Source organism: Haliotis cracherodii, unplaced genomic scaffold, assembly GCF_022045235.1.
Source record: "Haliotis cracherodii isolate W230 unplaced genomic scaffold, xgHalCrac1.p SCAF_1, whole genome shotgun sequence".
In the NCBI taxonomy this organism is placed as follows: Eukaryota; Metazoa; Mollusca; class Gastropoda; order Lepetellida; family Haliotidae; genus Haliotis; species Haliotis cracherodii.
This window is the reverse complement of record NW_027266264.1, coordinates 45,004,665-45,030,073: the sequence shown is the minus strand read 5'-3', so window position 1 is coordinate 45,030,073 and position 25,409 is coordinate 45,004,665. Positions and strand designations below refer to the sequence as shown.

General features: G+C 40.1%; 1 protein-coding gene across 4 annotated transcripts in view; it reads right to left on the bottom strand.

Moving 5' to 3' along the window:
* The window catches only part of LOC139478221 (tumor protein D54-like), a 42,462-nt gene extending 17,053 nt beyond the window's left edge, over positions 1-25,409 (bottom strand). The window contains exons 1-5 of one of the 4 annotated variants that reach the window (XM_071260647.1): positions 25,300-25,409; positions 16,353-16,477; positions 14,395-14,543; positions 5,099-5,158; positions 259-360 (exon numbers count right to left, since the gene is read on the bottom strand). In XM_071260647.1, coding sequence (XP_071116748.1) covers positions 259-360; positions 5,099-5,158; positions 14,395-14,543; positions 16,353-16,477; positions 25,300-25,351 — 488 coding nt within the window. In that variant the 5' untranslated portion in view covers positions 25,352-25,409. Of the gene's footprint in view, positions 1-258; positions 361-5,098; positions 5,159-14,394; positions 14,544-16,352; positions 16,478-18,253; positions 19,226-25,299 lie in introns of those variants that run through there. The other 3 variants (XM_071260621.1, XM_071260630.1, XM_071260638.1) reach the window with 3 other exon arrangements.

Genomic DNA, 25,409 nt, shown 5'->3' with positions numbered 1-25,409 from the left:
CATAAGTTTGTACCCTTTATGCCAAACCCCTCAATAAATGATTCTGACCTTTACCAAAGTTTTATCATGTATGAGTGCATATATAGGTTCAAACTGAATTTTGGACTGTATATGAAAATATGACACTGTCAGACAAAACCATCATCGCAAATCACAATAACCTAGGCATAAGAGATGGGAATTGTGGTTGTGTTGTTGTGAGTGACTCTGGCAGGTATATACCGGGTTATTGACATACATCACCGGAGTTCCACTCACCTGAGATCCCCAATTTTCCTTGACATTGATGAGCCAATGTTTGAGAAAGCAGCTGATGTCTTCTCTCCAACTGTTTTGGTTACAGCTGCAGTCTTCTGATAGCTGCAACAACACACAGGAAACATCTGGATTTACCATCTTACACAAAACAGTTCAAGAACCTTAATCTACACAAAACTAAGGCTGTTAGAAGTTGATACTAGACAAGCAAAATGCATCTTTTCACATTCACATTCAGCATTCAACATAATAACTAGTTCAACCGACAATAAGACGAAAGTGTAGCCTCCTCCTATCCTAGTCTACGTACATACTAAGACACGTCAACACACCTCAGATACGCGACTACCGGTATCACGAGTTGCAAAAACTAACTTAGTATGGTAAGTAGCCAGTCTGTCTGTGTGTCCCCCTCGCCAAGTTGACAAGCGCAATGTCATGTTGAGTGGTGTATATTAAATGCCATAGAAGTCAGAAGGAGTTCAGAGTTATCATGGTAGCAGAGTGTGGTTGTGTGAGAGTGTGAGCAGATAAGCTTGGAGAATTACCGTGACAGCATGAGCAAACAAACAAGAAAAATGGCGTGAGGCAATTACAGAGTGCCACCCCTGTTTACAGAATCATATGATGCATATGATGTTTACACAGAGTTTGACAGGTACAAGAGATCAAGAGATCAGTCTATTGACTAATATGTCACTGAATTTGAAAAATTATACATTAAAGCAAAACAATTTAACATGACCCTTCCAGAAATAGTGCTTGCTTTCAAGTCACTTGAAAACACTTGTCTTGAGTATAAGGACAGACGATTTGTTCTCACTGATGTCAACTTAGAAAATCACACAACATTGTTTAAACAAACAGCCATGTCCTTAAAGAAATTCTTTGGCAAGCAAGCAATGCCGCCATCTGAGGGGAATGGTGGTATTCAGATAAAGACAGAACCAACATATGTGGCAACAAACACAACCAATGTGGAGGAAGAGAAAACTGCCTATTTTACTCGAAATAGAAGGGGTAGACATGGATATGGTTTCTTTGGCAGAGGAAACAACAACCATTCTAGCAGATCACAGGCAAGAATTAAACACGGACGCAGGTTCCGAAGTGAACCATATGACAACCAGCGAATACAAAATCCGATTGGATATGGTGGATGCCCTCTTCGATTCAAGGTGAGTGAGTGAGTGAGTGAGTGAGTGAGTGAGTATGGTTTTACGCTGCTTTTAGCAATATTCCAGCAATATCACGGTTTGGGACACTAGAAATGGGCTTCACACATCGTACCCATGTCGGGAATCGAACCCGGGTCTTCGGCATGACGAGCGAATGCTTTAACCACTAGGCTACCTGACCGCCCCCAAGGTTTGTGAGTCAGGTGATCACTTCATCAAAGACTGCCCATACTATTATGAAAACATGGAAAAGAGAAAGTTTCAAGACAAACAAGAAAAATTTGTGTTGTTTATCGGCAAAAAAGGTGAGTTCTAGTTAATGAATCTTTAAACACTGTAGTCTTGGACAGTTGCAGGTGAAGTTTGGATGAAATGCTATATAGAAGATACACTTGATGATAGCAAAGTAAGACAAGTGAAGAGAAACAAAAGTGATTATGTTCAAGTTCAGGTAAGAAAGACTTCTCAAATCTATTGAAAAAGTACCTTTTCCATGTGCAATAGCAGGTGTCTACTGTACAATAACTATTGATGTTGTATGAAGTGATTATTCCTGTTCTCCTTGGAAAACCACCTATGAAAGTGGCGAAAGTAGTACTGGATTTAGAAAATGATACAGCTTCAATTTTTGGAAAGGAAATTAATCTGCTGTGTACATCTTCATGGCACTACTGTTTCACAATATTATACATTCTACAATGCCGGTGAATCAAACCTTCAAGGTCCTGTATTCCGAAAGTAAGCAGTCAAAGCAAGTGAAAGAGAAAAAGACTTTGAAAGTTTGGGCATCCATCAAGTTGACGACTCTTGATGCTGCTGGAGGACGCTGAGATCAAGGATGATACTTATCAGGCACTGGTTGATGAGGTAACACAGGATTGTGCTGTTTGTCTTACATTCAAGAAGTCACCAGCTCGACCAGTCGTTTCTCTCCCTCTTGCGACAAAGTTCAGGCCAGGCGTTTTACCTGTATATTTTATATTTTTCGGAAATTGTTTCGTTTTATATTTTTTTTAATAAGATATTCATTTTTTTCACCCTGCCGACAGCTTCGTAGTCAGTTATTTTATTTGTTGTCATCGCCTTTTAATAAACTAGTAAAGAGATACATAATCGATCTTTGTTGATCTCAAAGCCAAACATGAATAGACTCCCTTGACAATTGTCTGTGTTGTAAGTGGTAGAATTTTTATTGTTACAAAGGGCTTTATTGTCACAAATGGTGGTCTTTTGAGCACAGAATATGTTCATAAAGTATGCCAGAGGCATTCTGCATGTGCCTGCATTGCCTTGCAAACATTCGAAAACATCTACCGGTAATTAATATTCAGGATATGAACAACTGCATTGAGGATGTTATTTTAACCTTAGTAGATGAACAGGAGCAAGTAATGTCGGTACATACATCAATTCAAGAAACTTCGAAAGATGACATGTTGATTGAACTTTTCGTACGTTGTTGGAGTTTGGGAATCGCAGATATATTCACGTCAAAACGAAAACCACCAATAAACTGTGTGCAAGTGCAACGGTTGAAGACCCCAAAACGGAACAGTGACAGATATCTATATTTTCAATATTATTTTGATTATGTGTTTTTTGGAAGATGGTGAATATCTCAGTGGTGCTACTTTCAAGTTCTTCTGACAAAACAGTGGCCAAGTTACTATGCGATATTTATTTTTTATATGTCATTTGCAGTGTTAGAATTAACATGAATAGTGACAGATATCGTTATTTTCAGTATTTTATTTGTTTTGTGCATTTTTGAAGACATTGAAGATCTCAATGGTGCTACTTTGAAGTTTCTTCACGACAGTGGCTTAGACACATTAATCACTAATTAGTTTTGTGATATCAGGAAAAACAGATTGAGTTTAATGTTAATGTTTATTTTGTTTTTGTTACACTCTTAATAGTTTTTTAAGCGAATCACTCTAATAATGCAGCAGAACTTGTAGCAATATTATGCTGTTGGCTCTTTGATCATTTGGACATTCAGTTTGTGAAGTTTGTGCACTCCATCATTCACGTACCATTATACACTCCATCATTCGTGTATCATTATACACTCCATCATTCGTGTATCATTATACACTCCATCATTCACGTACCATTATACACTCCATCATTCACGTACCATTATACACTCCATCATTCGTGTATCATTATACACTCCATCATTCACGTACCATTATACACTCCATCATTCACGTACCATTATACACTCCATCATTCGTGTATCATTATACGCTCCATCATTCACGTACCATTATACACTCCATCATTCACGTACCATTATACACTCCATCATTCGTGTATCATTATACACTCCATCATTCGTGTATCATTATACACTCCATCATTCACGTACCATTATACACTCCATCATTCACGTACCATTATACACTCCATCATTCACGTACCATTATACACTCCATCATTCACGTACCATTATACACTCCATCATTCACGTACCATTATACACTCCATCATTCGTGTACCATTATACACTCCATCATTCACGTACCATTATACACTCCATCATTCGTGTATCATTATACACTCCATCATTCACGTACCATTATACACTCCATCATTCGTGTACCATTATACACTCCATCATTCACGTACCATTATACACTCCATCATTCACGTACCATTATACACTCCATCATTCACGTACCATTATACACTCCATCATTCGTGTACCATTATACACTCCATCATTCGTGTACCATTATACACTCCATCATTCACGTACCATTATACACTCCATCATTCACGTACCATTATACACTCCATCATTCACGTACCATTATACATTACATCATTCACGTACCATTATACACTCCATCATTCACGTACCATTATACATTACATCATTCACGTACCATTATACATTATGTCATTCACGTACCATGATGGCAGGAAAGACGACAAATACACAAAACAGACAAGATACCAACTGATAAATATTATAAGATACTTGTGTCCGACTATTACATGGGTACAGAATATAACATTTCACATTTTCAAGAGGATATGAACCTGTAAAGTAAAATACCGTAGGTCCGAGAGTATTTTTAAAATCATGTTCACAAGTTTTAGTTCTCTTGTCAGAAAATCATCGAGCAAACTTTCAGCCATAGATCTATTACTCATGAAGTCATTCAAAGTCTAGCTAACTTTGAAGATTATGAGAATTTAATTCCAAGATGACAGACAGCCTGTGAGTTTCAGTCCTGTATTCAGGTTATCCTCCAAACATGAACCGAGAAGATAAAAGTCAATGGGAGGAAGGCCATCATGCATCACATTGTCCTGAATATACCCCTCACACTTTGTGGCAATTAAGGGATTGTATACTAGGTGAGGGTTGTTCTAATATTAAATCAAGAATATTTAATATTATTAAGAATATCAAATAAACCGCATTTAAGCAGCAACTAGTCCCTGGCTAAGAGCCGTATATAAATGTGAAATAAAAAGGTATGATGATTTCTGTTTCTCAACAGCTAATATAAAACAAATGTAATGTCAGCACTGCTTTTACTTATGTGAACAGACAGCCCTTCACAGAATCCACAGCCCCACAAAGCAAACTGTAGAGATACAGGGAAGAAGAGAAAGCAGGAATAGTTTCAGCATTAGTTACTCACGCTGAAGACTGTACTATCTTGTCATTTATTTGATGAAGCTTTTCATTTGTTTTCTGATACCTGCAATAACAGTGACACACTTGATAAAGACAACTCATCATAGATTTGGAAAATGTCAGTCAAAAAGTCAGAATCAGAAATTTGTTTACAACACTGCCAGAAGTTGCTCTGTCATTGCAAAATTGTCTTCACCAAACAACAATGAGGAGGTTAAACAGAGACAATAAAATTAGGTATTTCACAGGAGCAGCCTCTACAACATGCTGGAAACAGATCTTTGTTCACGTTCTGTTTGTGCCTGCCAAATGCAAATTATATCATAAGAATTGGTCGTAGTATCTACATGTGCACTGATCTCATTCAGATAAATGTCTAAGACAAAATCAAAACCTGCTGATAGTGGGTACACAAGAAGACTATGTATTTTCAGATGGTTGCAAGTACCATTCACAAACTTTCAAGAAGCACAGAAAGCACAGAAAGCAGGAAACTTGAAAAGGTAGTCAAATAACTATTGCTAAGGAACAACTACAAAACATGTCCCCAGATAATCAATTTTGGTTCAATCAATATGAGAATGCCAATTTGTAACCCCCCCCCCCCCCCCCCCCCGTACAAGCCTTCAAAATCAATGCTATAATTTATATACCCCATCTATAAAGCAAATCGGAATGAAGCACGTCACCAGCGCATACACAATCCCTACATTTGCAATAAAAACGTGTTTGTCTTCCACAGAAAAAAATTACATTGTATCCCTTCAGCGAATTTAGGGAAAAGAACAGATCATAACAATTAAACTTGGTCACTACAAAAATAATCAATAAAAATTTGAGATAAAAATCACTTGACTTGATGATTTACCTGTTAAATTGTATTTCCTGTTCTGATAGGCATTGTTTTACATGATTTTAGGATCAGATTAGGATTACCATGTGTATTTTCTCATAAACTTGCAATCAGCTGTACACGTTTTTTGGAATCTAGCGGTGATTTGGTTAAAAATTACGAAATAATATAAAATGATCTGTTTCTGAAACTTTTATTCTATCAGGAATAATTTATTCCATTATCATGATATTTTAGTTGCATTTTACTGGATATATTTGAAATAGATTAATAACCATAAGCGTAGCACTTAGGTACAGCTGATCGCCAATTTGACCAATCACTGTCGATGCTCCCGCGCTCACAATAGCGAAAACTTTATGTTGAGATAAAATAGTCGAACTACAACAAATATGAATTTCAGCGAGTCAATGTATGGCATTTATTTTATATATATGCATTCTCTTTCCATAAAGTTTGTTTCAAGGCGTCAACATTGGTAATATGACCTTGACTGCTGTAAACAGAAACAAGAGCTGCGAGAGGTCTTGCTGCAGAAGAAGTTATTCCAAGTGGTTGTGTGGCTGATCCCACCACACAGCTCCCATGTGACCATGGGAGTGATAATGTCACGTATCATCACATTACTGCTACATCGTAACATCTGAAGACATTGTGGGGAGGCACTTCGGCAACGGATAGGCCACTATAGACAAAGTAATGTAGGATAAGTATACAAATATAAAAATTATCTAAATTTTAGTAGATTTTTTAACTTATCCTGCATTACTCCTTGATGCATCGGATGGTACGGCGGTCCTCCGTGACATAAACTCTCCAAACGTTTGAGTCAATCGGTGAGCGCATCACTTACATCTGTTACTACCTCCACCAATCCTACGAGAATATGATGACGTCCTGGTAAAAAGCAGCAATAGATATTAGTGTGCACTAAAGTCTAGAAACTGATTTACCAAGCCAAACGAGCCACAGGTAGTGCATTCTTCCAGTATGGTTGTGATAGAGCAATTACTGTGTACAGCCATTATAGAGGCAACCGCCCCAATCACATGAGGATTGTAAGCTTGCGTTGGGTCAAGCTTGGCAAACTCATAGGCCTGAAGGATGATGGCGCACAATCATAATGATACAGCGTTGCGGCTGACTTCAATCATGAAGGGAGACGGGAATAAACAGGTATGTCCCAGCGCCATGCAGTGTCTTGGAGCGACGGATGTAAACCCTTGCCGCCTTACCCAGGTCAATAAGGTGATCGCCTTTTTGGTGAGGTTTTAAAATAATGTAGCATGAAGAGGCTTGAATGGGGGAGCACGCAAACATCATAGTAGACATTCAAATAGGCAAAACTTGTCCTTCTGATCTTCATGACACAATGAACGACGGTAGTTCCAGGATCTTGATGATTATTTTATCTTCCTGAACTGCCAACACCAATTGACGGCTACCAAAATAGGTAGTAATGGTGCTGCTTTTCAGGTGCCGCTTGCAACGCAGATAAGGGAGATATTCAGCCAAGATTTGAGGAGACACAATAGATGGGTCATGATCCTTTCCTTAACAAAAGGTTCTGTTGGATCGACACCTATCAATCATACAGGTCCTGAGTCGAAGGTCATTGTGCCATAGCAATGGTCTTAACTGCCTGTGGGAGGTAGTGGATGGTTTCCTGCAAGACTACTGAGGTCTATAAACCACCTTCTCACAAGTCACCAAGGTGCGATCACAATGAGAGAGAGGCTCTTGGTTACCCTGATCACCCTCGGAAGAAGTACTGGTGGCGGAATAGCGTAAGATCTTAGCCCTTGCTACGGGATGCTGAATGCATCCATCGCCAAAGCCTTCTGGTCTGGGATTGGGGAGACAAAGGTGTGATCTGGTAGTTCTGGGAAGTGGCGACGAGGGTAATGTTGAGATGACCTAGGTGTTGACACACGAGATGAAAGCCTTCCATTCTGAGGGAGCTACCCCGTCTGGCGTGGATTGCTTCCAAAATGTCCCGACATCCAGGAATGTGCTGGACCAGAACACGTAGGCCAAGCCGATCTAAACAGGAACGTCTGTTGAAGGATAGAGTTAGTCAGCCCTTGATGGCACAGGCACCATACCACCGTGAGGTCATTGGTGAAGATGACGAGTTGTTGATGTGCCAAGTGTGCTTCAGCGAACCCATGGCAAATCTCATGTAGATGAAGGGAGGTGCCTCATTACACCGCCTGTAGTCGTCGGATGTCGACAGAACAGTCGTGAGAAGAATGATAAAATTGAAGCTGTATCTAGTCGATAAGGCTAAATGCATATAACTCCTTGGTCTGACAGATCATAATGTACAAAGTAAGAGGATCGTTTCCATCCCCTGAGCATTGTATAAGCGGTCCTGTTTCAAAAAGAGGTGCCAGTGAGGAGTGGTGCCTCTTTACTGGGTGTGTTGGCATCGGAAGTCTACTGAAGTTTGTGACTGTCACATTCATGTACAGTGACAGGCATCTGATTGAGTGGTTGCAGCATTACGTACAAGTAAGCATGCAAATCACACTGGATGGCTCCCAGTAAGTCAGCTGAACTAATTCTGTTTGGAGATGTTTACAGTCAGAGAGCTCTTGACATGTGACGCAGTAATCTGGAATCCCGAATTTTGTCAGAGACGAGGTTCAAGCTACACACATGGACAATCCCCAGTGAACTGTGTGGTCAACAGACTTGTGGTGTTTCTGAGTTTCTGTGTAGAATGTGTTACATGGCCGGTGTACGGTCAAGTTGATCACCATGATAAGTGTGCCGACTGGTCCTGTCTTGTGATCGATTGGTACCCGGTAGCATATGACGATTCAGTCAAATGTCGAATCGGCCATGAATCTTTTGATGCAGATCAAGCCAACTAGATGCTACAGGAAAGAAATTCTTCCACCCTCTCTGTGGAATCGTTTAGCCAATGTTGAAAACATAGAGAAAATTGGCGGAAAGTTTCACAGAACTATGAGGCCAGGCGCTGGCATGGGCTTGAAGAAAACATTCGACCTCCAATATATGAAAGCCAATCATGTGTCCCTGGTGAGGGTTGTTGGCCCTGGGGGGAAGGGATCCAATCCGGCAGTCTCATAGCGTTTGTAGAATGAGAGAACATAATCACAAGGAGATCGTGTTACGGCTAACTTCTGACTGCAAGGTCAACCCAGGTGTGTGCTATGTCCACCGCCTGCAAAGCATGGATGGGGAAATCATCCTTCCTCAACCAAGGAACCTTGAAAGCTGATGATAGGGAGAATATCACAATTCTTCGTCCAATGCTGTGACTAGATCCTTCAGCATAGGGTCCGGCGGAATGGGGGGTAGGCTTGGACCAATAATGTCTTGTTTACATAGGCGGATGTCCAGGCTGGCGTCTGCTGGAACATGGACTGCTGCATTCGCAACCAGAATAGATCCATATAAGGAGCCTGGATGAGCTGTTTAGGTGCCAACTGGAAGGGTGGGGTTCGAATCTGGCAGGCACCGGTCCTGGGGACAGTTGGTACTCTTGTGCGAAGGTCAGCACTAGGGTATTCATAGAATCCAGGAGGCGAAGTAGTGTAGTTTCCCAGGAGCAAGGGCCGAAAATCAGAGGCGCTGAGGACGGCGCCGCCGATGATGCCCATAGCAGCTGCTCAGTAGCATTGCAGACATCTTCCCAAGGCAAGTCCAGTTTCCACCCTTGCCAAACTAGGCTGGGATTTGGAGTTACATTTTGGCTGGACTAACGAGTCTATGCATAGTGCAATCAAAATCGAGCACTGAAATCGAAATCCGGTTCGTAAACTGTCATGCAGAGTTCGGTCGATTGCAGGATTTGCAAAGCATGTGCATCGCCAACTCGTTGTCAACAGATAATTTCCAAATCTTTTCATGTTTTTAATCAAGGTGCTCACGTGATTTGATGTACTTTGCGAAGTAAGAACCGTTTTATCACAAAATAGATCTTGATGGTCGATCAGATCGTCTTGACTGGGCGCCACCATTTTGTTTGAAGCAAATGCATGTGATAAGAGAGGTGGAATCTGATTGGTCCATATTGGAGAGGCATAGAATGGACATAACTCGTAATAGCCACTGGTGGCGTTAGATCGAGCCAAGGAATTCCAGCCTAGTTCGGCAAGGGTGGAAACTGGACTTGTAAAGTCAGTTAACTCTCTTGCCTCGGGAAGATGCATCGCAGAGGGCACTGAGGGCATGTGGTACGCTTGCAGGAAGGTGTGGGACCAGTGCCAGGGCGGTCATAGACATGTAGTCATCAGTGTGGTCATTGGCATCTGGAGTATTGTCGTACAGATGAGGTGTTTGCCTGTCAATGTAGATAGAAGAGACAGCAGGGAGGCCGATCTTAGAGGGTAAGATGTTGTAGCAGTCTCAGAGGAGTAAGACATCTTTTTAGCTTGTCTACAAGCTTGCTGCAAATGGAGCTTATGAGAGACCCTCAGGTTCTTGGAAAAGGCTGTGGGAGAGAGGGTTGTAGCTGTCGAACATATATCTGTCTGTCTGTCAGGAAACAAAGGGTGGGGGTTCCAGTTAGGCTTGTTACTAACAATAAATAATTAAAGATATCTTAAATTCATTTCTGATATCCATAATACAATTACTGATTTCTTAAAATGTTACGGTGATATCAACAAATTAGTTTGTGATATCTCCAAATGTATTTAAGATATCATTAAACATTTACCATCCTACTGTACATATAAATATGTCAGAAATAAATTCAAGATATTTTAAATTCAATTCAAGATATCTTGAAAAAAGTTATACATATCCACAAATGCATTACAGATATCATTTATTCGTTTCAGATATCTTTAATTCAATTAGAGATATCTTTACTTCAATTCAAGATATTAATTCTGATCGTTACTGATATAAAAAATCCAATTAAAGATATTAATAATTTTGAAGATATCTTTATACCAATTATTGATATCTGTTATCTAATTAAAGTACAATGAAGGAATTACACAAATTATTCCAGGCCCCAAAATGGCGGGAAATGATTTACAGATATCTTCAAATACTTCCTGTCCGGCTACATATCCCACATTACTTAACAGACAGACGTATTTGATGATATCTGTAAGTAAGCGGAAGTCTTTAATAATGGCAACAATTTAGTTTCAAGATATCAGGAATTGAATTGCTGATATCATAACAAAACATGACATTTTGATATCTGCTCTGCTCCGGAAACAAGCATTACCGCAATTTTCAGTCTAAGTCAAAGTCGTTGCCAGGGAAACTCGAAAATCTTTTTTTTTTTAAATCCCAAAGTATCCAAAGGCACCAGTTTTTCACTAGACCTATGTTAGTGCCAAGTTTGGTGAAGAAATATTGTACGTTTTTTAAGATCTGCTCCGGAAATGAGCACTACCACCATTTTCAGTCTAAGTCAAAGTCATTGCCTGGGAAACTCAAAAAATAATTTTTTTTCAAAAATCCCAAACTATCAAAAGGCACCAGTTTACCACTAGACCTATATATGTGCCAAGTTTGGTGAAGAAATATCGTACGGTTTTCAAGATCTGCTCCAGAAACAAGGGCTACCGCCATTTTCAGTCTAAGTCAAAGCCGTTGCCATGGAAACTCGAAAAATATTTTTTTTAAACATCCCAAACTATCAAAAGGCACCACTTCACCACTAGACCTACCTATGTGCCAAGTTTGGTTAAGATATCTCGCATGGTTTTTGTAATCTGCTCCGGAAACGAAACGTGATGGATGGATGGACGGCAACCATTCCTATATCCCACCTTCCACTTCGTGGCGGGGGATAATAAAACACTTTAAAAATCATAGGGAAGGATAGGTACAACAATGTACGAGAAGTACCAAGCAACACAAAGAATACAAAATGCATGACATGAAAAAACTTGAACACAAATTTAATTCAAAATGGCTAATTGTAACAACAATACACCTGATACTTACCGTGACAAAAAGTCACCCTTAAGCATTAAATATTAATGCTACGGTAAAGATCATATGTAATATATGAAGACACAAACAAATAGGGAAGATACAATTCACATTAAACAATAGTTTTCTAATAACACGCAAAGGATTGTAATGGATAAAGCTGAGAGTACAAAACTCTCTGAGTGACAGCAGTTGTGTGATGATACGCGACGTCATCACTTCTGTGGTCACATGGGAGCTATAGTCTGGAAGGTAATTTAAGGTACCGACTTTTACTACAATATCTGAAAAACTATCGGACCTACTCCAGTCAACGTTGGTATGAGCCCAACGCTAATACCGTTTTTCGTGCGTGCAAGATTCCCGTGCACTCTTTCAAGTTGAGTTGATTGATTCAACTGTGTCATATGGCCCTGTGACGCAGGGGTAGCATTATGCAGATGGCTGTTTTAATGAATGCTCGTTCCACCCATGACGAACAGGTCTGGCTGTTGATGAAATATAGTGATAGCTAAATGGGCAGATTTTTTATTCATGCACCGATTGTCTTTAAATGTAATATCCAGTTATGTATGACTGTTTAATAATCTCATACCAACTTTGACTGGAGTAGGTCCGATAGTTTTTCAGATATTGTAGTAAACGTCGGTACCTTAAATTACCTTCCAGACTATATGTGATGGGATCAGCCACACAACCAGTTGGAACAACTTCTTGAACAAGACCTCACACAGCTCTTTCTCTGTCAAGAACAAGCAGTATATGCATTAAAGAGTCATGCAGGATAAACAAGAGTTTGCAACTAACGTGGCTATATCCCCCGCCCCTGTTGCAGAATTTATGACATAATTAAATCTAAACAAACCTTAACCTTTTTTAACCGAGGTGGAACTTGTCATGGAAATTGTAAAAAAAAGATGTGTTTGGAACCTCAGTCCATCTTGTTGCCATGGAAACGTAAAAAAAAATAATTCTAAAATATCTAAATAGCAAAAGGAACCAGTTCAGCATGTACCTGACAGACCTGCAAAGTTTGATGAAAATATATTGAACGGTTTATGTGTTATGCTCCGGAAACGAACCCTACCCTCACAGAACCTAAGTCCATCTTGTTGCCATGGAAACGTAAAAAATAAAAATTTCTAAAATTTCTAAATAGCAAAAGGCACCAGTTCAGCATGTACCTGACAGACCTGCAAAGTTTGATGAAAAAATATTGAACGGTTTATAAGTTATGCTCCGGAAACGAAACGTGACATAAGGACAGACGTACGGACGGACAGAGCCCGTTTCTACACGGGCGGGGGATAATTAAAAAATTAATGATTTGAACAACATATGACATCACCATGAGGACAAATATGCCAAAGTAAAGCATAAAGGTTTTTCAATATGATTGCCATGGCAGCCATATTGAAAATTGGATTTGAAGCTCTTGAACAGATTCAGGTGTCATCATTGGTGCAAAGAAGCATGTGAAGTTACAGCTTCAATGGGACAGTGGTTTTTAGGGAGATGGTGTAAATAATGTAAGGAAATGTATTTTGAGACAATTTAGGAGCATGGTCACAATGTGAAGGTCAAATCAATGTAAAACAGACCATACTTGTTGAGCCCCACTACAAGCTAATCAAGTACCAAATTTCATTACATTTTGAACAGAAATGGCTGAGTAATTGCAAACCTTTCATGGTCATTACTTCACCATTGAGTTGAAAATGTAATGAAATCTGGTACTTTTGTAGTTTGTAGTGGGGCTCAACATGCAAAGGTCAAATTAATGTCAAAATTCAAAATATATCAACAAATGGAACATATATTTGAGATTTGACTTGTTATGTGTCATCTACAACGTGATGCTATAAGCATGCTTCAAACTGGTAGAACAATGTGTTTCAGTCTGGGATTTGCTGACTTTGGAATAGGTTTCTGCTGTATCTTTCTGTTTATGATCAGCCCCTCACAGGGCTACCTTCGTCACTAACACAAGTTCAGGATCAATTAATCACAAACCAAGCTTCAAGAATTTGAGCAAAAACAGCCAATCAAATTGCTGTTTACTTGTGCCCCAGGAGTTCAATTTAATGACCAGGGCCCCGTTGCACAGAGCGATCTTAGCGCTAAGACTATCGTAAGCCTATGTTAAAGTATTGGTGTTACGATCATCTTAGCGCTAAGATCGCTTTGTGCAGGTTGGCCCAGATGATTAGGAAATGCAATAAGACATGATTCTATAGTGCTCATTTCTACCTATGAATATTATTTATATGTCAATAACATGTATCTTGTGATATTTCCCCAATTCTCGGAAGGTGGTCCTGAAGTTTGACATGCGGGTCTGCCATATATAATGGTCTTTTAATGTGTTAAGTGTAAAGTATCCCAACATTGTGACATAGACTTCTTTCACATTACACTTAACTGTGAACTGCTACCAAGATGGCAGCCACACAGGTCAGGCAACTGATCAGATCAATGTGAAGCCAACTGTCAACCACATGACAACTACTTACGAATCTGAAGATCTTATCTGCTGAATGCCAGAGCTCACATCTGTCTTGAATTCCTGGAAAGGTGTTATGCCCATCTTCCTCTTCAGTTCTGAGGCATGACGGACCTTGGTTCCTAGCACCTGCTTCAGTGTGGCGATCTCACCCTCAACCTGACACAGAGTGTTACATACTCAAAATATATTTTTCAAATCTAACCATGCTAGCCTTCCTTCATTATTCATAATAGAAATCCTTGTTTTCAGTACATCCTAAGTTTTTTGGTTTTGGTTTGTTGTTTTACGCCGCACTCAGCAATATCCTAGCTATATGATGGCGGTCTGTAAATAATCGAGTCTGGACCAGACAATCCAGTGATTTACATCATGAACATCAATCCACGCAATTGGAATCGATGACATGCATCAACCAAGTCAGCGAGGCTGACCACCCGATCCCGTTAGTTGCCTTTTACGTCATCCTAAGTATACACAATAACATGCACATGATCCTAAACAGAAAGATTACACGTGAAACTATCTGTACTTTTTGGAATGACTGGAATGAGCAAGGCAGGAAACTTCCAAGAGACTCTCCAACAATCCAATGCCAACTGAGCTCAACATCTCACCCAAGTTTACCCAACCTACCACCCCACACCTCACCCAACATCTCACCCAAGTGTCCCCCACCTACCACCCCACACCGAGCTCAACACCTCACCCAAGTGTTCCCCACCCACCACCCGACCTCACCAAACATCTCACCCAGGTGTCCCCCACCTACACCTCACCCAAGTGTCCCCCACCTATCATCCCGCACCAAGCTCAACACCTCACCCATGTGTCCCCCACCCACATCTCACCCAAGTGTCCCCCACCTACCACCCCACACCGAGCTCAACACCTCACCCAAGTGTCCCCCACCTAACACCCCATACCGAGCTCAACACCTTACCCAAGTGTCCCAACCTACCACCCCACACCTCACCTAAAATCTCACCCAAGTGTCCCCCACCCACACCTCACCCAACATCTCACCTAAGTGTCCCCCACCGAGCTCAACACCTCACCCAAGTGTCCCCACCTACCACCCCATACTGAGCTCAACACCTCACCCAAGTGTCCCCCACCTACCACCCAACACCGAGCTCAACACCTCACACAAGTGTTCCCCAACAACAATCCCATACCGAGCTCAACACCACATCCAAGTGTCCGCACCTACCACCCCATACTGAGCTCAACACCTTACCCAAGTGTCCCATACCGAGCTCAACACCTCACCCAAGTGTTGCCCACCTACCACCCCACACCGAGCTCAACACCTCACCCAAGTGTCCCATACCGAGCTCAACACCTCACACAAGTGTCCCCCACCTACTACCCCACACCGAGCTCAACACCTCACCCAAGTGTCCCATACCGAGCTCAACACCTCACCCAAGTGTTCCCCACCCACCACCCCACACCAAGCTCAAATCTCATCCAAGTGTTCCCCACCCACCACCCCACACCGAGCTCAACATCTCACCCAAGTGTTCCCCACCCACCACCCCACACCGAGCTCAACATCTCACCCAAGTGTTCCCCACCCACCACCCCACACCGAGCTCAACATCTCACCCAAGTGTTCCCCACCCACCACCCCACACCGAGCTCAACATCTCACCCAAGTGTTCCCCACCCACCACCCCACACCGAGCTCAACATCTCACCCAAGTGTTCCCCACCCACCACCCCACACCGAGCTCAAATCTCATCCAAGTGTTCCCCACCCACCACCCCACACCAAGCTCAACATCTCACCCAAGTGTTCCCCACCCACCACCCCACACCGAGCTCAACACCTCACCCAAGTGTTCCCCACCCACTATCCCACACCAAGCTCAAATCTCATCCAAGTGTTGCCCACCAACCACCCCACACCGAGCTCAACACCTCGCCCAAGTGTCCCTGATATGCTGAGATTGACTACAGCACCTTGAGCAACTCCTCCCTCCATTCGAGCATCTGCCTCTCCCTCTCCAGAGGGTCCTGGTACACAGGTGTGGTGGCATCAGACTGGGCAGCAGCCTCATAAGTGGGTGAGGACAGACTATCATCATCTACAAACAAGCAAGTAATTGTTGTTTACATGTCTATCCAAACTACAGGAACAGTTTGGTCTGCATTGCCAGTTGATGTAGAACACATCTAATGTTACTATGAATGATAAGCAGCAATGAGATAATGCTATTTAATTTGTTTCTGTGGTTTCAGCTTATACGGAATGTTGCTTACAATCATCTCTGGTTACCACGGTTACATGGTTTGGATATAGATATATACATACTGTCACACAACCAAGTACAATGCTGATAAATCTGGCAGTGAATAAGTTTCAGTTTTATTTGGAGACATGGTCAAAAGGAATCGCATAATCTTGTGAAACAAAGAAGACAACTGTAATGTTTTCATTACACCTAAAGAGATGTTGAACGGCAAAAGATCTTGTGTGGATGAAGGAGTTTTGACAGGCAAGACTGTCTGGACTATTCAGCAAAATTGTCTGACTGTAACATGTACTGTAGCCACATGTCAAATAATGAATAGAACAGGGCAACTTAACGATCCGACAGTGCTCAAAACTGCAAACAACAATTACCAAAATAGCATACCAAAACTTAAACCGCTTTTACAATTAACATTCCATGTATGGTACATTCACCACCCTGACCAAATGACATTAGTCACACATTATCCTAACATAACTGATTGAAGTGGCACTACGTTTCAATGTGGTATGTATTCCTGTACGTGCCCATGAGCTATTCCTATCTAGCTAAAGCAGTTGTGCTGGTGCAGTGCTCTACACAGTGCCCTTGGCCAACATACCTCAGTGTGTGTGCTAGTGCACTCGACCAAGCTATCATCTAGGTATGAATCATGGGCATATGCTTTCTGATACTGTTATCATCCGTCACAAAATGTCTCGCATAACTGTCATATTGGGTGCTCTGACAAGACATCTTCAATTGATAACACACACTGCACATGCTGATCATCCTTCTCCAGTTCACAATCCTTCATATTAAATTAATTGGTCAGTTTTTGTGTCCATGTGTCTATGTGTTTACTGATATCTCCATAACCAACTGCGTTCCATATTATGTGTCACTGTCCATTAAAAGTAAGAGGCCCCATGTGAACATATTTTCCAGCATTTGCATAAAAAAGACTAAGCGCAACGATAACAATAAAACAGCTTGACCAATCAGACAATATCATTAAGTATTGAAATTGAAACTCGCTTCTATTAATGTTCATCTTTTATTATCTGTTGTGTCTAAAAGTTCAGGACAAGGACTTTTGATTTGGAGCATTAATTTGCAAAGTATCATTATCAACACAATTATTCCAAAACATCCCTTCAACTATACCAAGACACTAATGATGGCAAGATCAAAGATTACCATTAGCTTATTACAGGGGTACGTGTGAGAAAGTTGTGAGCACACTGGTGCCTACATGTCATAATGGCTGACATTCACCACCCAAGACAATAATCACTGTAATACCATAACAATTGACTATGGTCTGCCACTATGTCCTTGTTTCTCCATCATGCTCAGCAAGAACCTTGTTACGATGTAATAGACCACTTACGTCCAACATGTTTCTTTCCAGAAACCTTCGAACCATGTTAGTGTATTTGTCTGCCATGGACATCAATTATTACACATTACATGTACTTCAAGAGACATAAGTAAATAAACATGTGTCACCCATGTGCTGAGACTTCAAGCATCAAATGCCTGATCCTGCTGCTATCTCCCAATAGATGTTACAAGGCATGACAGCATCATGTTAAAAAGTACATTGTTTTAACATTGTTTCCTCACCTCTACCATTAGAACGTAGCTCTGCATCAAAATCCTCCTCATAGATCGAGTCTGAGTGGAAAAGCTGCAGGAATTTGTGGTAGTTAGTGTCAGAGCTGATCACTGGTCGATAGTCCTCCTCCCCATCCCCACTACTCTCAACATCAGCCTCATTCAGGGCAGAGTCCCCCATTGGCAGGATAATACTAACTTACTGTCTTCAGTCAGTCTGTATGTACAGATTGCTGTACCCAATAACAGTTTCTGTAATACAGTTGTAGAAAGCACTACTCAGATAGATATGTATGTACACTTTCTTGCAGGGATAACCAATGCTATGAATACATGATCAGACTGTGTTAATAGAGCTGATTAACTTTGGATTTCTGTACATAAATAACATATAGAGCAGGGTCAAATGATACAACGTTCACGACACCATGGTTTGACAATAGTTGAGAAATGACTGTATAGTCTTCAGCAGCAAGATGGGAACATCATCAGTAGACACATAATTTGGAGATGAGATGGTGTTCACATATGCCAGTGTGTCAGATGAATTGTAATGATCAATAATATTGACACTATTAATCAATCATTTCCTGGGAAGTTGACTCTGAACAGAGAAACAAACTTTGACACAATGATGAACAAGATCTGAAATCCATTAATTCAATCCAGCAAATAAATCCTTCACGATGGGCACAGGTGTGCCGGTCATAACACATTCAATACATCGGATCACAAGAAGGGACAAGCACAGTTCCAGACTATTTCCCTGTTACTGATCCATTTGAATAAAGCCTGGTTGTTAATCTTTCTGTCAGCACATCATCAGCATGTGATTGTTGGTGAATCTGTTTACTTCAACCAGGTAAGACCTCGTAAAACACTGAGCGGACAATACCGGGACAAGCAGCAAGCTGCTGGCAATCCAAACAGCAGGCAAGCCAGAACACAAATGTATTGACCCGTAGCTTTGATAAAGGTAGTGCAGCGTGAGCCACGTTGACTGGGAGAGTGATTGTGACCCCTTGCCACACACCTGGCAGTTTTACCAGTCGATGATGTCATCCAGCCCAGGGTCAAAGGTCAGACAGTGTACACACGCCTTTAGGTGTAGCTCAGATTAGAGTCCTGTCATATTACACCATTTGCACTGCAGTCTCTATTGTTCTGCGTCCTGCTCACAACAAACCTGCTGCACAAGGTATTGGTTAGGGGATAGGGCATAATCCATCACCAAGATGAATTGTCACTCATTGTGAAGTATCTGCCTGTCAGTATAACACACACATCAAATCTAGTAACCATCACAAAACCCTGTAGCTTGTTCACTTTACATGCACATGATTTTCTTGATATCTATTCAATCTATTATGACTTGTCTATAAGAAACATGAGCTTAAATTAGAAGAGACAGTAGATCTTTAAACAGGATAGGAAGCAATACTTACAAAGAGTATAACAAGCAAACTAACTTGCATCTTATGCTCATAACACAAGTCAATATCAGTGTACCAAATGAAGGGGACTTCTGGGGTGACTGAGGTCTTCTGCTATGGTATTTTAATCTAGGCCCCCTATATCTATAGCTTTTAACATTGGGGACTATTTCTAACACACTACAAGTATAGAATTGGTGTGTTGGCAGGTATGTGCACCATTAAGACAAGACCGCTTATTTCTTGGAGTACAATTTGTTTCATAAAACAAGAGACGAAATCATGTGAATATGTTGCCATGTGAGCGAAGTTGGTTAAGCTTGCCTAGTCAAACTTGCAAACCTGATGTACATGATGTATGCACAATTTTGTTGTTTGCAATACTGCTTGTCAGATACTAGTTTGTCTGAATTTTGTTTGTTCAAAAAGTAGTGAATATGCATGGAGAAAGAAAGGGAAACTCCAGAAAGAAAAAGATTACGTCATCAATTTTTTAGCTTAGTCTTGGCAAGTTCTCTGGAACTTTTTGTGAGTGGCCTTACTGCAAGCACTTAAAAAATGATTAAACCCACTGCGAGGAAGTAGGCTGGTTCAGGTGTTATTGTGGTTTGTGTTATTTTTCACCATTCACCATATACCTTGTACGAGTTCGTTTGTCAAGTGTTATACAACTGAATTAGGTATTTATGGTAATAGTTCTCAAACCTTGGGTAGAACTTTTTGTAGAAAAACAAATCGCATGACAATTTCAGTACAGTGTTAATATGGGTATAAAGCATAAAAATTATGGATATATGATTAAAATATGAACACATTTAAAACAACAAGTATTCTACGATTAAAATCCAGGAAAATGAAACATACTTTGAATGAAGTGGGACTTACATACCCTCTCAAAGGGACAATTATTTTATGATACTTCAATCACCGAAAAGCCTGAGGACCAAAGTCTCTTCCCAATGTGTTTTAACTAACTTTTGAACTGTTGATATGCAAGAAATATAAGAGAGATTATGATTTATTTATTTGTTTGTTAGTTCTGAACACCACACTCAGCAATATTCCAGCTATATGACGGCAGTCTGTAAATAATTAAGACTGTACCAGACAATCCAGTGATTGACATCATGAGAGAATAAGAAAACATTGGGATACCTCATAGTGAAACAATAACATCGTCATGGTATGAAACAAATTTGATGACAGCAGGCAAGAGAAAGACCACATGCACTATGATGCAGCAAGCAGACAAGTGAACAATGCTGAAGTCAGTCATATGTAAGACTGTACATCCTTTCATCACCTGCCCAGGTGGCTCAGTGAGAAAACAGTGGGTTGCAATATTAAACATTATGTCAGGCTGTAGGTTCGATTAACATCATGGAATTTTCATATGAAAAGAGAAAAAAATTGTGACTTTTAACCAGTAAAACATCAACAATCGATGCATATTAAAAGGCTGTTAATACAATTCAACTGCAAGATCTAGGTCTTACAATTCAAACGTAAAACCTCTCAGCAGGTCTCAATTGAATGTAGAACCTTTCACAAGGATACTGTGAGATAGGGGCATTAGGTTAAAGCATTCGCTCGTCACACAGAAGACCTGGGTTTGATTCCCCACATAGGTACAACAAAACCTATGTGTCAGCTTTACTGGAGAATCCTCATACAATCTTACATTAGTCCAATCACACACCAAATAGCACCGCTTATTAGTGCTGAGTAGAGTACTTCTGCTAAAACAATACATGCGAGCTGACTCGTGTCGGCCTTTGATGCAGTCGCAAAGAACATAGACACCATGTTGCTTTGGTGGCGTCTGTATGGACTTGCAGGTGTGATCAGTGATGACATAAGTGAGTAGGACTCTTGTCTTGAGCAGTGACAATTCACAGGATGTAATAAGTGTTTGAATGACATTGTTTATATACTTGTTACAAGTGCTGCTCAATACACAGTGATGTGGAATACATAGTTGTTTGTTTTCAGCATATGTCTAAGTTGGTATTTCTGCTATCCAAAATGTCTTATTGTTGATATAAATATGATATTTAATAATCGAGCAAAGACCACTCACATTTTTTGCATTTAATTCACTCTTGTGCTAATTTCAAGATTTACAGTATTTGTACAGTAATGTCCATAAATACAAAAGCCAACTCACCTTGTCGCATCTATAGCTATGCCCATACCTTCCTCATTCCTTACAATGAACTATGTTATTCTCACAGAGTTCCATTCCATATTTTTCTTTCACAAAACCAGTCAACGAATTATTAAAAGGGCACTGATCTAAAGCAATTCCCCAGGACTGATTGTTGCCTTTGTTATTGTTTTTCCCCCGTGAGTACCCGGATGATATGCAATGTAACTGAGCGTGACAAGAGACTGGGCTACCGTCTGCAAGGACAGCTAAATAAACTTATTTGTTTTACTCATTTTTGAACACTGATTGGTTAACCGTGATCTATAAAGATTTTAACAAAGGGCGCAGGTTAATTAATTTCTTCAGCCCAAACAAACAGACAAAAAGAACGGCGGAGCTCATCGGATGTCGTCATTTGGAAATACCCCTGATTGTTATAGTTTAATAATAAAAAAAAAAGTATCCATGCAGTGAAAGCATTTTCGGATTTCGGATTGCGTTGATAATACAATTACTACTCCCTTGTTGTCATCCACGTTTTCTCGTATACAGTCGTGCCCCGCTTATACGGACTTCAGATATCCGGAAACCTCGGTTCCCGGACGATTTTCATTCAAAACGAAATAATTACTATACAAATTAACCCGTATATCCGGAAATTCAGTTTCCGGAACCGGACGGTCATTTTCATACACAAAACACTGAAATGCACTCAAAATTTTCTCACTTATCCGGACAATACACTTCCGCTGGAGGAAATCCTTTGATTCGTGAGAAGTCAATTAACCAAGTGACACTGAGTTACGTTTGAGACGCGCTTGTTTATTGTACATGTAATCTCCTTCGATAAATATGGCGTCTGTGGAGGTCAGAGGTCAAAGTTGACCTTGATTATGTATTACGAGAACATTACGAGGAATTGTTTTATATCTAGGGATTAAGATTACCTTGTGTATTTTGCATAATTGAAGGGAAGTAACTCTTCCAGTAAGAAGCTGGTTTCAGTTATACGGAAATTCGTTTATACGGACGAAATGTGAAATGACGCAAGTGTCCGTATAAACGAGGCACGACTGTAACCCTATTTGTCGTAATTCACTTGATGCTCAGTTAATGAATTTATTACAGGTGTAATTAGTGGTAGCACCACTCAGAATACCTGACAAAGGTTCCCATTTGGCATTTATTGTGTCTTCGTTAATTATTCAATCTAAATCCAGGTTTGAAGTGAGGTTAAATGTGGGTTATGTAATATTCACGTGGCAGCCCAGCAAGAGATGAATGATCTGTTGATTTACTTTTTTTGTAAATCAACGGATCGTTCCTAGTCAAAGGATTAACAGAAAATATATTGATTGATTAATCACTGTTAACTTGCACAGTGGATATGTCAAAAGTGGGTGTTTTCATGTCTAGGTTTACTAAAACAAAGGGAATACACTCATATCATGGCGTATAGTGCCGAAGTAAAAACAACATACTTTGTTAAAGGGTTAACCGATAATATGTTAATTGATTGTTCATTGTTATCTAACTCATTGGATTTTTTTAAGGAACCGTGGACATTATGAAAATAGTTGTAACGTGGGCTTTCTTAGCCTTGACGCCTGTGTGAAACACCTGAAACAATCTAAGTGATCAGTTGAGAAACGAACACGGGTTATAATATCCCGAAACGATATACATGTATATATATTTCAAAATATTTGATAGTTACAGAGAAATGTGACATCAAATAAGTTTCTTTGTACAGCTGCAGACGTGTGGGATATTGTTCCTGTGTGGATATTGACAGGTACATTCCTCGAACAAGGAAGCTGCCTAAAATTATACACATAAATTTGGTAGGTTGTAAATATGATATTTGCATTTTGTTTTCCTTCATTTGCTGTAGCATTGGACAGATTCATTCTTGTTCCCCTACATCTTGGTTAGAAAATTCTTCGGTGCGCGATAAACGTTGTTTTCACAAGTCTTTTCCTTTGAGAGCGTGTATGTATTGACTAAATACAGATTGACTTAAATTGATTAAGACGATTAAAAAGGCCTAAGAACCTCACAATAGATTATTATGGAGGACTAGAAGCCAAATAATAAATATAGAAATGTACTTTTAAACGTATCATTTTCAGTCTCTTGGTGATGATATTAAACATAAAAATGTTTGGAATAATAATACAGATGGGCATATTTTTCAGTCAATTTGTAAAATAACAGAATATTTAGGCGTTTAATAATTTTGAATTTTTGACTGTAAAAATATAAACACGATAAAATAAGCAATGCTCAGGAGAAATATTTACTTTGTGTTGCAAGTCAAAATAGTGTAAATGAAAATCGCACAATTACCAAGCAAGAGACTTATCAAAACCTCGTCACCATTACCAATGCTACCCACAAAGGTACCTACATTTCCTTATTATTTCCAAAACTGTATTTCATTTTGTTGATCAATGTGACCATACGCCCTTATACTATCAATAAAAGTAACAAATGTGCTTACAAATTGCGCAGCACAGGTCGCAAACTAGTCAAGGTTTCTGCTATACCATCTGGGTACTCACAGGAAAAAACAATAACAAGGGCATCAACCAGTCCTGGGGAATTGCTTTAGATCAGTGCCCCTTTAAATTTCGTCAATCATACCTGCTCATGAATTTTCATATCTGACCCCTGGAGCCGTTCTTGTTAATTATGGAATAGAACGAGTGTGCCAAAGTCATCGAGATCACTCAAAAGTGTCTATAGACTCGTCACAAGACACCATGGCTATCCGTAAACCATCATAAGCATGATAAGAGTCTGTCCTTATTTTGTCCCTTTCAGTAGCCGTTTAGGCATGACTAGGAACATTTGCACTAAAGTTTGGACATAGCTTAGTTTGTTTATTGGGGTAACAATCCAAAGGTTTCCAGAATGACTCCAACAGATTCTTACAAAAACAGGTTGCTTGTCACAAGAACTTGTGGTGCTGAATTCTAATCCTGTGTACTAGAACCCTGCAATCGATTTGTTCAATGAGAGATCAATGTATTTTCCCTTGCCTTCCCTGTATATAAGTTAAGGCAGAGGTTAACATATGGTAGTCTAACAATCAAAACATCTTTGAAATTGTGCATACATGATAACCTATTAGATGTGATCGTTATTACTGTAAAGGACAGTCTGATGAGAAAACTTGAGAGTGGAGTCAAATAACACTACGACCTGTACAGTTTCCGTTGGCATGAAAACAGCTGATAACTAGATTTGTCTACTGTCCCTCGTGTTTTTTCGATATTCTATATGGACCTTTACAACTTCGGGGCCCCAACATCACGACGTGTACCGGACATCACACGGAAGCAGGAAACACAGGATTCACAACAGAGCAAGCAGCATATGACCAACATCCACCTGACTTCCCGTCTGCTTTCTTTGCAGCAGAACAATTTCGAATGACATGTATGTGTTGAATAAAGACCTCGTCTTACCACCCCCTTTACTTGTTTCTAGAAGATTTTCCTCGCTTGTTGGTGTAGACATTTTCCAAATTATGAGAAATCTGTATCTTGAGTTGGCAGGAGCAGACACCTTGTATGTG